The sequence below is a fragment of the Ciona intestinalis genome, chromosome 4 (assembly GCF_000224145.3).
Source record: "Ciona intestinalis chromosome 4, KH, whole genome shotgun sequence".
In the NCBI taxonomy this organism is placed as follows: Eukaryota; Metazoa; Chordata; class Ascidiacea; order Phlebobranchia; family Cionidae; genus Ciona; species Ciona intestinalis.
The window spans coordinates 3,452,323-3,466,304 of NC_020169.2; the positions used below are offsets into that span (position 1 = coordinate 3,452,323).

The 13,982-nt window shown below is 36.5% G+C and overlaps 3 protein-coding genes and 1 long non-coding RNA gene across 5 annotated transcripts; 2 read left to right on the forward strand and 2 right to left on the reverse strand.

Annotated features, from left to right (window-relative positions):
* Nucleotides 1-78: 78 nt before the first annotated feature.
* On the forward strand, nt 79-999 carry LOC100182247 (glutaredoxin-related protein 5, mitochondrial-like). Its single transcript, XM_009860022.3, is given in 2 exon segments — nt 79-660; nt 662-999. Coding segments are annotated over 2 exon segments (543 nt in total). The 5' UTR covers nt 79-150; the 3' UTR covers nt 695-999.
* Nucleotides 1,000-1,034: 35 nt separating this feature from the next.
* LOC113474221 lies at nt 1,035-6,996 on the reverse strand. The gene is made up of 2 exons (XR_003395878.1): nt 6,941-6,996; nt 1,035-2,204 (listed from the first exon to the last, which is right to left on the reverse strand). It is a non-coding gene; the product is annotated as an uncharacterized LOC113474221 (long non-coding RNA).
* LOC100179910 (leucine-rich repeat protein SHOC-2-like) lies at nt 3,139-9,989 on the forward strand. 2 transcript variants are annotated; one of them, XM_018811805.2, is made up of 13 exons: nt 3,158-3,727; nt 3,895-4,107; nt 4,793-4,972; nt 5,236-5,518; nt 5,603-5,862; nt 6,244-6,491; nt 6,952-7,225; nt 7,443-7,557; nt 7,885-8,025; nt 8,329-8,557; nt 8,881-9,056; nt 9,114-9,242; nt 9,308-9,989. In XM_018811805.2, the coding sequence occupies exons 2-13, from the start codon at nt 4,001-4,003 to the stop codon at nt 9,647-9,649; spliced, it is 2,484 nt and encodes an 827-aa protein (XP_018667350.1). In that variant the 5' UTR covers nt 3,158-3,727; nt 3,895-4,000; the 3' UTR covers nt 9,650-9,989. The 2 variants fall into 2 exon arrangements, with proteins under 2 accessions (XP_026690202.1, XP_018667350.1); XM_026834401.1 differs by lacking the exon at nt 9,114-9,242 and having other exon boundaries at nt 3,139-3,727.
* Nucleotides 9,751-13,659, reverse strand: LOC100179159. Its single transcript, XM_002128921.5, has 7 exons — nt 13,094-13,659; nt 12,806-12,893; nt 12,441-12,633; nt 11,931-12,081; nt 11,347-11,499; nt 11,025-11,160; nt 9,751-10,653 (listed from the first exon to the last, which is right to left on the reverse strand). Exons 1-7 carry the CDS (start codon nt 13,362-13,364, stop codon nt 10,581-10,583), a joined length of 1,065 nt encoding a protein of 354 aa, XP_002128957.1. The 5' UTR covers nt 13,365-13,659; the 3' UTR covers nt 9,751-10,580.
* Nucleotides 13,660-13,982: the final 323 nt, after the last annotated feature.

Here is a 13,982-nt window from a genome sequence, read left to right on the forward strand (position 1 = left end):
GTAAATACGGTATCATTAACTTTTATTCATTTCTGTTATACGGTATTGCATCTTTAAAAACTAAATTTAACCTCATCTGTTATATTTTCTATTTTATAGATATCCGTTTTAGAACAAATTTATTTTACCGCGTTTGCATTAAACATAAAAATGATGTCTTGCAACAGAGTGTTTCGTACTCTGAACATTTGTAAATACCATCTAAGAAAAAATACCCGTCTTGCCAGCACCTTTCAGCAAAACTACTACTCAAAAAACACAACTCAGTTATATCAGAATAAAAACGAAGTCACAAAACTCCCAAACTTTTTACTAAATTTAAAAAGAAATCTAACCACTGGCATTGATACTGGCAGCAAGGAGCACATCCAGTCACTAGTGAAAAACAATAAAGTGGTTGTATTCATGAAGGGCATCCCGGACAAACCAATGTGTGGGTTTAGCAACGCAGTAGTGCAGATACTACGCATGCATGGCGTAGAATACAACTCTCACAACGTTCTAGATGATGATTCACTTAGAGCAGGAATCAAGGAGTTTTCCGAGTGGCCGACGATCCCGCAGATCTACTTCAACGGGGAGTTTGTTGGAGGTTGTGACATCTTCCTACAGATGCACCAGAGCGGGGACATCATTGAAGAGCTGAAGAGTATTGGGATAAAGATCTGCTCTTCTTGATGAAGAACCAAAATAATTCTCATTCATTTCTCTACCTGTGTATATTTTTGTGTATAGTTCAATTATTTCATGGATGAAACCGAAGTGGTTTAAATATTTGAATTTGCGTGTTCACAAACTATTACAACCACACCCAAACATTGGGGAATAGTATTCTCTCCTGTTATGTGCCTGAATGTTCAATTACATTTTTGTTTTTAATGCTTTTAAAAAGTACAGGATGCATAAATTATTGTCAGTACAAGTAAAACAATTGTTTACCTTCATATTTTGGCGGATATAATAAACATGAACGTAAGATAAAGTTCATTAAATGTTATATCATGAACATTTGCATTATATTTTCATTGAACATGTAACTTTATATTGACAAACAGATCCATTACTACAATATCTGACATACTGTCAGTATCCACATTTTGTACATTTATTAAATGTTGAGATTCAATCATGTTAGTATTTGGGTAATGCGAAGGGTTAAGAAAATGAATATTGTAGGGTGGGGGAAGACGGGACATCTTTAGCAGATAATATTTAAATTTCCTGATTGTATTTTAACCAATTAACATCCGTTTATGGGAGTCGTAAGGATATGGTTTTATAATTCTTTGAATGTTCTACTTCCACATGAGACGAAAAAGCAATAAAAGGGTGTCCCATTTTTCCCACCTCACCGTATATTACTACATGAAATGCTTGTGGCGAAAGCACACGAAAAAATGTTACGCGCGCGTGGCGGACCAACGACAGTCGTTAACAGGTTTCTGCTCTCACATACACTTCGTGTGCGAAATGTTTTTGCACAGCTGGCATTACGAACAACTCATTACTAGGCTTTAGGTATGAATAATTTTCTTTAACTTGCTTGATCAAGAATACTCTAAAAAAGCTTCGGACATTGATTAAGTATCTTTAGATTATGTCGCAAGCGCTGCAACCAGAGGGCCACGCCGTCGAACATATGTGCTAATTATATGCACATTGCATATTAAAGGGCAATGAGGTGACTCTGTCGTGGATATAAATAAGTTGCAAAGAAACTTCTCGAACCTCGCCCACATATTACAACATGAAATATTTGCAGTCAAAATATACAGTGGGAAAGGTCCTATTTAAACTTGTATCATAAGTACTCGAAAGCTAACAGTTGAATTGCGCAATAAAGTAAACGTAGCTTCAATCAAATATTAAAAACTAATTAAAATCGCTTCACACGTCACTCAATAAAACCGCAACCCCGTCAGGTCGGTGTTCAGAATAATGTTAAGTTGTAACTGGTATAGGACGTTCACACTTAACAATAGCTCTGTTTGAAAGTAAAATATTCCCGAAACTTTGTCAATATTGATTCAATCTCGTCGGCAAAAAGAGAATTCTGACCTGGTTTGGCCGATTTTCACCATGGAGACAGTTTGGCGAACGATGTCGTTTGGCAGCTTTATGTTCGTGTAAAAGTCGTAAAAGACAAGCCAAAAGTCAACAACACGATTCCAGATAAGTCGCTAAGAACGAATCGGCCTTGAAAGCTGTATAGAGAGGTATTACTGTTAAAACCGTTTTCTTTTGTGTAAAATTGCGTATTGGATTATTAAAATATGAAATCATGTCGAGTAAGTAAAAATTGTAATACTACTGTAGTAAACAAGCCGGACAACAAAGCAGGGCAGATATTATAGCGGCGAAAACATTTTTACCCCAGCTTTGGAATGAATCAAATTTGATGAGGTGTGTCGGCGTGTTCACGCATGTAATACGTAATTTGCAGTGTATATAATGGGTGATTCGTGTTATCAACGGTTCGTGTTACCCGGCGAATACGCAGGGCACGCCTAAATTATTTAGAACATAATATGAAACTCAACACCTGTTTTGAAACCGTATGCGCTCAATACAATGGCCAGGATATCCGTCATAGGTCGCCGTGGTACAAGGTACGTATGGAAGGTTTACGGGTGATTAGCAAGGCAAAGAAACCCATCGCTTTCGTAATACATAGGATGTGACAATGTTACGAAATCAGGCACGTACGTAAACAGAACAACAGATTGAGAAGCTATAAATATACAATGAGGTGAGCGATTTTGTTCAGTTCTATTTTAGTCGCGAGTCCAATGAGCTACATACCTGCCCGAAGTGAAAAGACGAGAGCTAGACACAGAACCGAAGTGATCCCAGCCAGATCCCAGCCGCATATAAACATATCTTGACGAATTGTACTGTGTATTTAATGGAGTATTGAAAGCTGTTTTGTTTGTATTGTCACACGCTATCAAATCCACGTTCAGAAGAAATTGTTCAATTGAAAAGATAACAGTGGCTTTATCCGTATGGCATCGGAAAATGGTTTAGTTCTATAGATTAAAAGGTCCGTATACAATTTAACCTTGGAATAACAAATTTATGTTTTTGTTTGGCTTTTTGGCTTCTCACGTATTCAATGCAGGAACAATTATTATAAAAATGCGACTTACGATCGCCGATTTTAAAGATCGATTTTAAAATGAACACCAGCTAAAATAATATTTGGCGGAACGACGATCAAGGTTAACTTTGTGTTTTTAGATATTATCGATAGCTTATTAGGTATTTCTAACTTTGAACGTGGCTTTATTTCGTTTGACTTTGGCCTACACACTATAAGGCCATCACCAGAGTAGGCATTTCAATTGCATAGGTTCGCCAAGCAGCTGCAATCATGCCTTTAAGAAAACCAACCGGACGTTCCAAGTTGGATTTTGCGACGGTTCAGCGGAGAAGAAAATTAAAGAGCCCAAAATCGCGAGATAAAGAAGCTGACAGAGTTTTAAGCCGAGTTTTGCGAGCAACGAACGGCACACGTAAGGAATTTGACCGATGGGGCGTTTTTTCTCAACTTTTCGGCGCTAAATTTGGAAGAATTACCGGTAGAATTGTTTGAGGACGAATTTTTATATGAAAAGTGCGAAAAATATTTGATTGGACTCGACGTGTCTGATAACCGCTTGAAAAGCTTGGACCAAGAAATCGGGGATTTCGCGAACTTGAAGACTTTGAACTGTTCAAAGAATAAGTGAGTGGGATCCAAATGACGAACTTTCGAGTTCGTAATTGTAATTTATTTTACAAATCGTTGCCTTTTCTGATCTGATATGCCAAATAAAAAACGTCTATAAATAGCCGTTTAAAAAAATAACTATACAGACTTAATAAATTACGGGTATTTTTATTCTTTCCCAGATTACGTTTTCTGCCAACTTCCATATGTGCTCTGGAATTCTTGACCGAACTAAACGCAACGTACAATCAGTTGATCGTCTTGCCACGTAATATTTACAAATGTTCGATGCTCACCACGATAAGGGCGGCACACAACAAACTGCGTGCATTACCCACAAGCATCGGGTCCATCCCAACACTCCTTATGTTGGATGTTGGCAACAATGCATTGAAGTAAGCCTATATTATACTCTAGAATAAACCAATGATAACAGCGCTTATTTATATTTACGTTGTATGGCAACGACAGTCGTTGTAACAGGGTGTCTTAGTTTATCCACTTGTAAATACACTGGGTCAAAGCAACTTAGGTATTTTTTTTTTTGGATTTGTTCTCTTCTTCTTATGTATTTCTGATAATTTAGACATACCCATTAGTAACCACTGGGTTGGAGCAATTGCCGTTAAGTGTCTTGCCCAAGGACACATACGCCCACAATGGTAGCAGCATCGAGCATTGAACCCATTACCTTTGGGTTACAAGCAGCCGCGCTAACCACTATACCACGGCGCCGGACAACTTAGGTATCTTGCTCAAAATCCCACACGCGCACAATATATGGCATCGTAGGGCGGGAAAATGTGGGACATCCTTTCAATAAGTTTCACGCCCCCTTTAGTGGCAAACAAAAAAATGCAAAAAAAGATAAAAATATATCCTCACGACTCTCATAGACCATTGGTAATTGTTTAAAACACAATCAAGATATTTCGATATTATGAGCTAAATGTGTCCCATCTTCCCCCACCCTGCTTTATACCAACAGCAGGCCTCGAATCCAGCATCTTTGGGTTGCAATATGTAAGCGCCTTAAACGACTCAATATGAGTTTCGTTTCTCAACCGATTTCCTTCGCAGATCTCTGCCAAAATCAGTCTACCAGATTCGTAAAGTAATAAACTGTTCAAGCAACAAACTTCATCGGTTACCGGAGCCAGAAACGAAGAAATCAAAAAGCGGCTTACAACTTATTCGATGCATTGAAGCATCTCATAATGAAATCGAATCTCTACCAAGAAACTTGTCATTTCTGACAAAGTAAGTTAAATATATAGTAGGGCGGGAGACATGATGGGACACCTGTTCATTCTATTTCCTCGTCCCATTTGGTAGTAAACAAAGAACATTCAAAGAATTATAAAACCGTATATTTACTACTCCCATATATAGAGCGATAGTAATTGTTAAAAACACGATCAGGATATTTGGATATTATGTACTAACGGTGTCTCGTCTTTCCCCACCCTACTGTACATGTTTTATCGTATGAAGCGGTGTTCACCTAAAAACCATTTTTGCAGCCTACAGTCTCTAAGTTTGTCCAACAACCAGCTAACGGAATTACCACAGAACATCGGAGAGTTACAGAAACTGATCACTGTCGATGTCTGTCAGAATTCTTTGTCTGAAATCCCCGACAGTTTCGGCAATTTATCGAACCTACGTTTGTTGGATTTGAGAGAAAATAAGTTGACCACTTTACCCGAGTCTATGAGTCGGTTGGAAGACCTGATAACTCTCGACTGCGCAGGCAATCAAATTAAAACAATTCCGGAAGAATTGAAACAGATCAAAAGCTTACAGGTATAAAATGCCACATAATTTTTTGAGTGAACAGTTTTACTGTAGATTTGTTCTAATTTTTAAACTTATATTATTCTCCGACAGAATATTGATCTTTCAGCGAACCAGATAGAGAGTGTACCAACATTGTCGAATATGAGCAACCTCGTCACAGTTGATCTTTCACGGAACGCCATATCTACACTCGGAGATATTGAGGACATGCCTTCCATGGAGAATTTGAACCTTTCGGAAAATCAACTGGCCAAAGTACCAGATAGCATCGGAAACATCGAATCGCTGGAAAACTTTCGTCTAGCCAACAACCAGATTCAAGAGTTGCCACAAACAATTGGAAACCTCAGGTACAGCTTTCCTTAACATCCTAAATATTACTGACTATATAATTAAAATACTGTCAGTCAAAGCGTAGGCTAATCTAAACTGGCATTTTCAGCATGTCATAGGGAGTTAGTATAATGGGATGGGTGGGTGGGACACATTTTCATTCTATTTTCTCGTCTCATTTGATAGTAAACAAAGAATATTCAAATAATTATAGTTTAAAACACGGTCAGAATGTTTAAATATTATGTGCTAATGGTGCCCCCCCCATATATGTTTATTTTGCTATACAAGTATAAGTCTTATTTTAAAATTTTGTATTAAGGTATATTCTGATATACACACTCCGAACCGTTATCCGGTTTCCATTTTTGTTTAACTCTATATTACGCGATCCGCAGCTCCCTGCAGTTTATTGACGTCAGCAACAACCAACTGACGTCACTTAACACGTCACTAAGGCGACTTGGAACTCTGGAAATCTTAAAAGCTGGAAACAACCAACTAACAACTTTACCTCAACCGTTCGGATTTCTCCGGTCCTTACGTGAAGTGGATTTATCAAATAACAAGTTGAATACATTAGTTGGAAATGGCCCGTTACCGCGCGGAATAAAACGGTTGAAAGCAAATGGGAATTTATTCAAAGGTTTACTAATCTATAAATTCGTATTGATGTGTCTTGTGGCTTTGTTATAAAATCGCTTGCCTGGATATACTTTTTGTTACTAATTCAAACGTGTATGTAATGGGATGGGGGAAGATGTGACTATTCTGATTCCATTTTCTTTTTCCAATTGGAAGTAAACAAAGGACGATAAAATAATTATAAACCCGTTTTCTAACGACTCCGATAGACCGTAAAGTTAATTGTCTAAAACACAATCAGAATATTTAGCGATTTTATGCTAAAGTTGCCCCGTCCCCCCAAAACCTTAGAATGCAGAATGACTTAATCGTAGTTTGACATTAAAGAAAGTATTTTGTGTTATACGGCGATAGTACTTACGAGAAGAAATATAATTCACGGGTCTAACCTAAAGGTGAACACTTCGCTTTTATGTTTTATAAAGTTATTATTAATAAAACGGAACTTACCATTTAAACAGGCAAAGTTCCCGGTCGTGTTTTGCACGAGCTCCGACTGTTAACCGTCCTTGATTTATCCTCCTCTGAAATTACGTCACTTCCTGACAGCATCGGAAGATTACGTTTGCTGCAAAACTTAAACCTTGAAAATAATCAGCTGCATTCACTTCCCGAATCAAGCGAGACGATGTACTCGCTCAAAGACATCAATCTGTCAAAGAACGCAATCAAAAAATTGCCGCAAAACTTACATAATTGGAAAAGATTAGTGACAATGAATGCTGCCCATAACAAGTAAGTGGAATGGTACCTTGCTGTCAGTATATGTTTATGTGGTTAATACGTTCCAATGTTTTCTACGGTCTACTCTATTTGTTTATACATGTGTTGATAATCCGTAAAAAGGAACAATATTAGCAGCAGAACGCGGTATTTTAAAACTTATTTTTTTGCCTAACTTGCTAAGCATTACAACAGTTAAAATACGTTTATCATACTTAAACACTTTCAGACTCGCTGAAATGCCAGAAAATTTACATCAGTTACCTGTACTTGCAACACTGGACATGTCGAACAATGAGCTTGAGCAGATTGATGCAAATATCTTTCACATGAGTCGTTTGAAGGTAACCATGCATTCCAATGCTGGAACTAACTGCTGGTGCATGTATGATCTGTGTAACACGTACCAACACAGCTGTATCGTAAACGGTTTTAGCCCAATAATTGCTCCGCGGTTTTAATCGTTGGGAGCGTTGATTACCCGAAGCAATTTGACGTTCGCCTTTTTCTTTGCTGGAAACTATTGCAATAAGCAACCTTTCGCCGGAAAACTTTAGCAAATTGTGTATTATAGTGTAACATATTTTTCCAATCATATAGGTTAAATGGCACTAAATGTTTGGCTGTCGCTGTTCTTAATATACAGTTTTTCATAGTTGTTGTTCTTGTAGGTTTTGCGATTACAAAACAATCGCATAAACCGCATCAACAAAACGACCAATGACGTCACCTTATCCTCAAGTTTGCACGAAGTTGATTTTTCTGGCAACGAATTAGAAGAATTGTTAGAAGACATGGAAGTTCTTTCATCCGTGAGTGAAGCTATAATTCTGTTTTTTTTGTACCGACAATTTATTATAGTATGGTGGAAAGATGGGAGACCTTAAGAATATAGTATCCAAATATTCTGATCGTGTTTTAAACAATTATAACAACGGTTAATGGAAGTCGCGAGGATACGGTTTCGCAATTCCTTGAATATTCTTTGTTTACTACCAAGTATGACGAGAAAATAAAATGAAAAGGTGTCCCATCTCCCCTACTATTTAAACGTTTCGACATATGCCAGATCTGAGTCAATTTCTAATCGTGCCTAATACGATTTATCGTGACAGGTTCGTTGGTTTGATGCATCATGCAATAAATTATCGGAAATACCAGAAGACATTCACAAACTGAAATGGGCAACTTATCTAAACTTCAGCGAGAATAAGATCCAGAAGATTCCTAAAAAAGTAGATCGGTTGAAATCGATTGAAAATTTCAAGTTGGCGAACAATCAAATCACTCAAATACCGCAAAACATCAAGAGATGCAAACATTTGTCTCACCTTGATATAACAGGTGAATTATATGTGGTTTATACAGCTAAACTGCACGTGGCAGATATAAGCAGGTAAGTACACGCATATATAGTATAGGGTGGGGGAGACGGGACACCCTTTTATTCTATTTCCTCGTCCTATTTTGAAGAAACAAAGAACATTCATAGAAATTTAAAACCGTATCCCAACGACTAGACCGTTGTTGATGTTTTAAAACACGATTAGGATATTTGGTTATTATGTGCTAAAGGTGTCCCGTCTCCCCCCATCCTACTGCATGGTCTTATAGGAATGACATACGTGTTCCTGTTAACGATTTCAACTTCATATTCTATCCAACAGGAAACAGCATCTCAGACTTCCCACAAGGATTCTTTAAAATGCGTAAACTTAACGAGCTATTAAGTCAAGGCAACCCTCTAACTTGTAAGTTACCTGAGAAATTCAGAGTCGCCGACGAACCAAAGTCCAGCCCACTCAATTATAAAGGAGAGATTGGACTCGCCACTGACAGAAATGTAAGTTTTCTTTGGTTGGAGTTATTTAGTGTTTGGTATAAATTAAAATACGTATAGATTGGACAAGAAAAATCTGTTACTAAAGTGCTTACAACAAAATCTGAATTTACAACCGTAACAAGTTGTACGGAGAAAAAGTCCGCGTTAAAAGAAAGCGAAAGCTCAACGAATGTAGTTCAAAATGAGGTAAGAATTGCTTGTATTGGAGTAGCTATAAAAGCTAGTGTTATAACTTCAATGTATTTCTGCAGCCGACCATTGTGGATACAGATGTACCGCAGCAGAAAGAACGCGCTGTTTCACAAAAGACGAACAAACTGAAGAAGAAAATGTCCAAGTCTAATGAAGTAAGTGAAGCGGAACGGTTGCTCTTAACAATAACGTCATCACCGGGAAACAACCAATCACAGTCGACCAGCCAATCCGTTGTAAGTTTGGATGAACAAACAGTGGGCCATGTGGGGACGATTGAGAGCAAAAAAGTGGGCAAGACGTGCAAACAAAAGCGGGGCGTCGTTGGTGCAAAGTCATCTAAACTTGCTTTGTCGACTACAAAACCATCCGTCACACCAGCTATACAAGCAACTGTATAAATGTGACACTAATGGGACGTTTATACAAATGGTTGTTAAAGAGCCAATATACTCAACTGAATAAATCAATTCAAATCACTGCTCAATTTTGACTAATGACAAAATATGTGAGAATTTAATAAGATGTAATATTAAAAGTCTCATGTGAAAACATAAAGTTAAAATTCTTTTGTAAAACAACAGCACATACATACACTGTAAAATTTGTATTCGCAAATTAATTTTATTGTTTTGATATCTTTCAGTTTATAAATATAGAAGAGTTTTTGTACCATTTGCGCACATGTATATGCACTTATAGAGCTCGAAAATTAGCGTTGCAATATAAAATTGTTGATAATAAACAAATAAAAAGGTGAAACAGAATTGAAATGGAGTTCAACTTTATCGGTACTACCAGTACTACATAAACACTTGTCTGAATTACTAGGTTTGTTATGCACAACTGCATAAATAAAAGCACAGTCTATAGGAGCTCAAACCCATAATATATACTGTATAACAGCATTGAGCTAAAAAAATGATAAAAACACATGGTGTGGAAAACCTGTAATTTATTTTCTTTGATGGGGGGTAAAAATAATTCAGAAAAACTATTTCTGCTGTTGGCGTTGTAGTCAGTGAGCAGAAGCACTTCTAACTACTGGGTTGTGACTCAAAATTGGGTAATAATTTGAGTTGACCTTTTAAAAAGGTTAAGCCTGTTTAAAACAATTTAAATCTTTTTATTATATGATTTAAAGAGTTTAAAATAGATTTCTTGAATTAGGGTATCTAAAGCCAAAACATTACTACTGTTAAATATTTTTATCGTGGAACAAAAAGTATAGGAATGACTGGTTGACGTACCAAAATGTTCAGTTTTAGCCTTCTAAATAAAATAGAATAAGATGTTACAACTTATCTTATGTTGTTAATAATAAGAAAATTGTCACGGCCTCCATGATGGTCGATCTGTTGATGAACCACCCATGTTACTTCTACGTGCCGATGATGGTCGCGACCTGTAAGTAGATGGATAGTTATGATTAAACTTGTTTCTTGTAGCAGGGCAATTACAGTCTATAACACTGGTGTAATGTTTTATCTCATAGGAGATTACAGGTTACCACGTGTTTAACTTGTGATAAATTTGTTTTGAATTTTTATATTATTTAAATAAATGAATGTAACTTACTTTATCCTCGCATGGCCGGAAAACGACAGTCGTTATCACACGGGTTTAACACCTCGTGTCAGCTTACAAGTTACCATATATGTTACTTTGTGGGTGATGGATTTTAATGTATGGCTGACAATTAGATAAACTACAGGGATGGGGGTTTCGACCACACAGTACTCCACTGCCTAGCAACAGTATAGAATGATAATTTACCTAGCTGAGTTCGGGCGACTACCACTGTCCGATCGCGCAGATAATGGGACCCTCACACCGGTGGCTGATAAGAAATTCTCATTTTCTTGAAAATCGCTCATTCTGGCCGATCTTGGTCTATTACGTTGAGAATGAACTGAAAATAAAGTAGATTTACAGAATATGTAATCAAGCAAAAAGCAGAGGTATTTTCAAAAAAGACAATTTTCTTTAAAATGTATTGAATAACTCAATAACGCATGCTCGCTCAAGAGTTGGCGCGCATGTATTTTTGTGAAAAAATAAATTTTTGGACAATTTTTTAATTTTGAATGAGTTTCACCTGTTGAAGCAGAGGAAGGTCTCTTCCATGTAAAATCATTTCTCGCATTTTCGAGGTTAAGTCGCATCTCGTTCTGCTCCGCTGCCTCCCGTGACACCTGAGCGAGTCGCAATGCTCGCTGGATAAGCTCTTCTTTTTGTTTCTCGTCAGGATCTGTGTTTGGTGGCACGGTTCATTGGAGATACAGTACATTGAGTATATAGTAATTGAATTAAAATGTGACTGGGTATTTATGTTAACAGTTAACTGGTGATCAAAGGTAAGTATCACATAAAAAAATTATTGATACAACATTTTTTAAACAGTTAACTGGTCATTAGATAAGTATCACATGGAAAAATCTATTGATAACATCATATAAGATTTTTTTATGGGCCTAAATAATATGGAATGTTGATAAGGGTCAGAAAAAAAGGCGCAAATATTCTATTTTGTTGTCACAAAAAATGGGTATTAACAATTTTTATAGGACTATCAAAACAAGCACAAGTGATTCGGAAGTGAACAATGTCTATATAAAAGTAAAAATATGTTTATGACAGTTGCAAAATAAAAGCTAATTTTTTTCTTATAAAGAAGCAAACCTGAAAAATCGAGTTTTTGTTTTACTCCTCCATATTTCGATGACTTCTTTTGCGGAGTTTTGATCAAGGAGCCAGGTCTTGCCCGGATCACGGGAGCTGATCTTGGTGCATCTCGTGGAGTAGGAGGGATGTAAGGATCATCATATACACTCTGGAGGAATTGAAATCAATGTATATGAATGAATGTATGGAACTCGCCTTATCCTCACTTGGCCGGAAAAGATGGTTGTAATAACACCAGTGTTTCATACACCTGGTGCCAGCTTAGTATAAAATTTTGAACTATAACAACTTGTATAATGTAATTGTAAACAAATACATATATATATACTATTTTATGTATCACTTTATCAGTTTACACATAGAATGTGTTCTATTAACATAAAACAGAATATGATTGTTTGTTTAGATAAAAATGTTTAACAATTTTGAAGTTTATAAGTTTGTATAATATTTTAAAGTAATTTTTTGCTTTAACTATAGAAATACAGCAAAAAACAAAAGAAGTACCAGTGGACAAACTGGACGAATGATTTCTCCAGGTCTAGGTGTTAAATTTTTCATATCGGGCGACCACGATATATCTTTTGACTCATTGTTATTACTGTTGTTGCTGCCACTCCATGGGACTTGAAATGATGGATCTTTAAGCCTTGAACCAAATAATGTTTCATCCACATAAGTAGGTGTGTGCTTTTTTAACCTGGAGTAGAAAATGTAGATTTACAAAAAGGCTTTTTTTCATATGAGAGAAAAAAACAATTAAATTGCAAAAAATTTTTTTTTTTAAATGGGAAAAATGTGGTCATATCATCTTATGCTCAAGCCCATTAGGGAAACTGGGATTTAGACCAAAGTTGGGTTTCTATACGGACCTGTACTTGTTCGGTGTACGAGCAGAACGTGGAGTTCTTGGTTTAGTGTTAGAGCGTGTGTTCTCATTTCCTTCTGGTGATAAGGAGTCTGTGATAAATAGACATTAAATTAAATATAATGAAAATTTGTACTTTAAAGCATATGTTATTACTTGTCAGTATAGGACTTCACACTTTCAAAGAATGTAAAATAGAAATTGTGTGGAGAAAAACCAAAGGTTGCTGTTTAAGTTGAAACGTGACATACTGGATAGTGAATACATGAAACAGTTTGAAATTAAGCCTTACCGTCAAACCCCTTGTAATCAAATGGGGTCCATAGCAGCGGAGCTCCTTTCTTTGTTGGGCTTGTTACCCACGGCGGGTCCCACTGTTTGCCGCTGCTGGGACGTTTGGTCTCAACTTGTTGCGCATATCGTGTAGGAACCCCGAAAAGCGTCTCGTCAGCTTCCGACATGGAAGACTTAGTTCGATACGAGTTACGCTGCTTATTAGTTTTTGGGGAAGGCGTGATCATTTGCTTTCCCAATAATGTAAATGGGGAGTTTGTAGAATCCATGACAACAGTGAAGAGTTTTATTTAATATATAAATAGTACAGTAATAAGTTTGTGTTATATTTAAGTTAGTTTAACTCTCGCTTTTGTTTTCCATCTCTTTTTGTTGCTTCTGCAATGCTTCCTGAGCGGCTTTTTGCATTTTTTCCATCTTTTCCAGAGTAATGGACTTGAGTGGCATAATCTTGGGTTTACAAAGCACAAGTGATGGGGAATCTTCTTGATAAAGTTGTCCTGTTTTCGGTAAAACTTCCTTGAACATAGACAACTTTGAAGTAGACATTCCAAATTTAAATCTGAAATAATATTGAAGTAGATATATAGTTGTAGGTTATACCAATAATAAACTAAAAATAGCAACAACTACGCAAGAAATAAATAATACAGATTCTATTAAAAACTGCTGTCGTTATTAAATTTTAATTAGTTACCAGAATTTAATGTTGACTAAAACGTATGTGCCTATCAGCGTATATGTTCTGTGTTAAATATTTATCACACATAACACTGTAGTTCGTAAGCTTTAGTTTACGAAAACGTGTAGGTTAATGTTATGTAAACACATTGAACACGAGAACTGCTTTAACCAAATTGTTGAACAACCTCTTTCTATTCACATAA

What these genes read in the sequence shown, in the direction of transcription:
- LOC100179910 (XM_018811805.2), top strand. Translation starts at nt 4,001, where the DNA reads ATGCTCACCACGATAAGGGCGGCACACAACAAACTGCGTGCATTACCC. An exon ending in GTTGGCAACAATGCATTGAA is followed by an intron (nt 4,108 to 4,792) that starts GTAAGCCTATAT and finishes TTTCCTTCGCAG; the next exon opens with ATCTCTGCCAAAATCAGTCT. An exon ending in ATGAATGCTGCCCATAACAA is followed by an intron (nt 7,226 to 7,442) that starts GTAAGTGGAATG and finishes AAACACTTTCAG; the next exon opens with ACTCGCTGAAATGCCAGAAA.
- LOC100179159 (XM_002128921.5), bottom strand. Translation starts at nt 13,364, where the DNA reads ATGGATTCTACAAACTCCCCATTTACATTATTGGGAAAGCAAATGATC. An exon ending in CGTACACCGAACAAGTACAG is followed by an intron (nt 12,634 to 12,805) that starts GTCCGTATAGAA and finishes TTTCTACTCCAG; the next exon opens with GTTAAAAAAGCACACACCTA. An exon ending in TTCGTCCAGTTTGTCCACTG is followed by an intron (nt 12,082 to 12,440) that starts GTACTTCTTTTG and finishes CAATTCCTCCAG; the next exon opens with AGTGTATATGATGATCCTTA.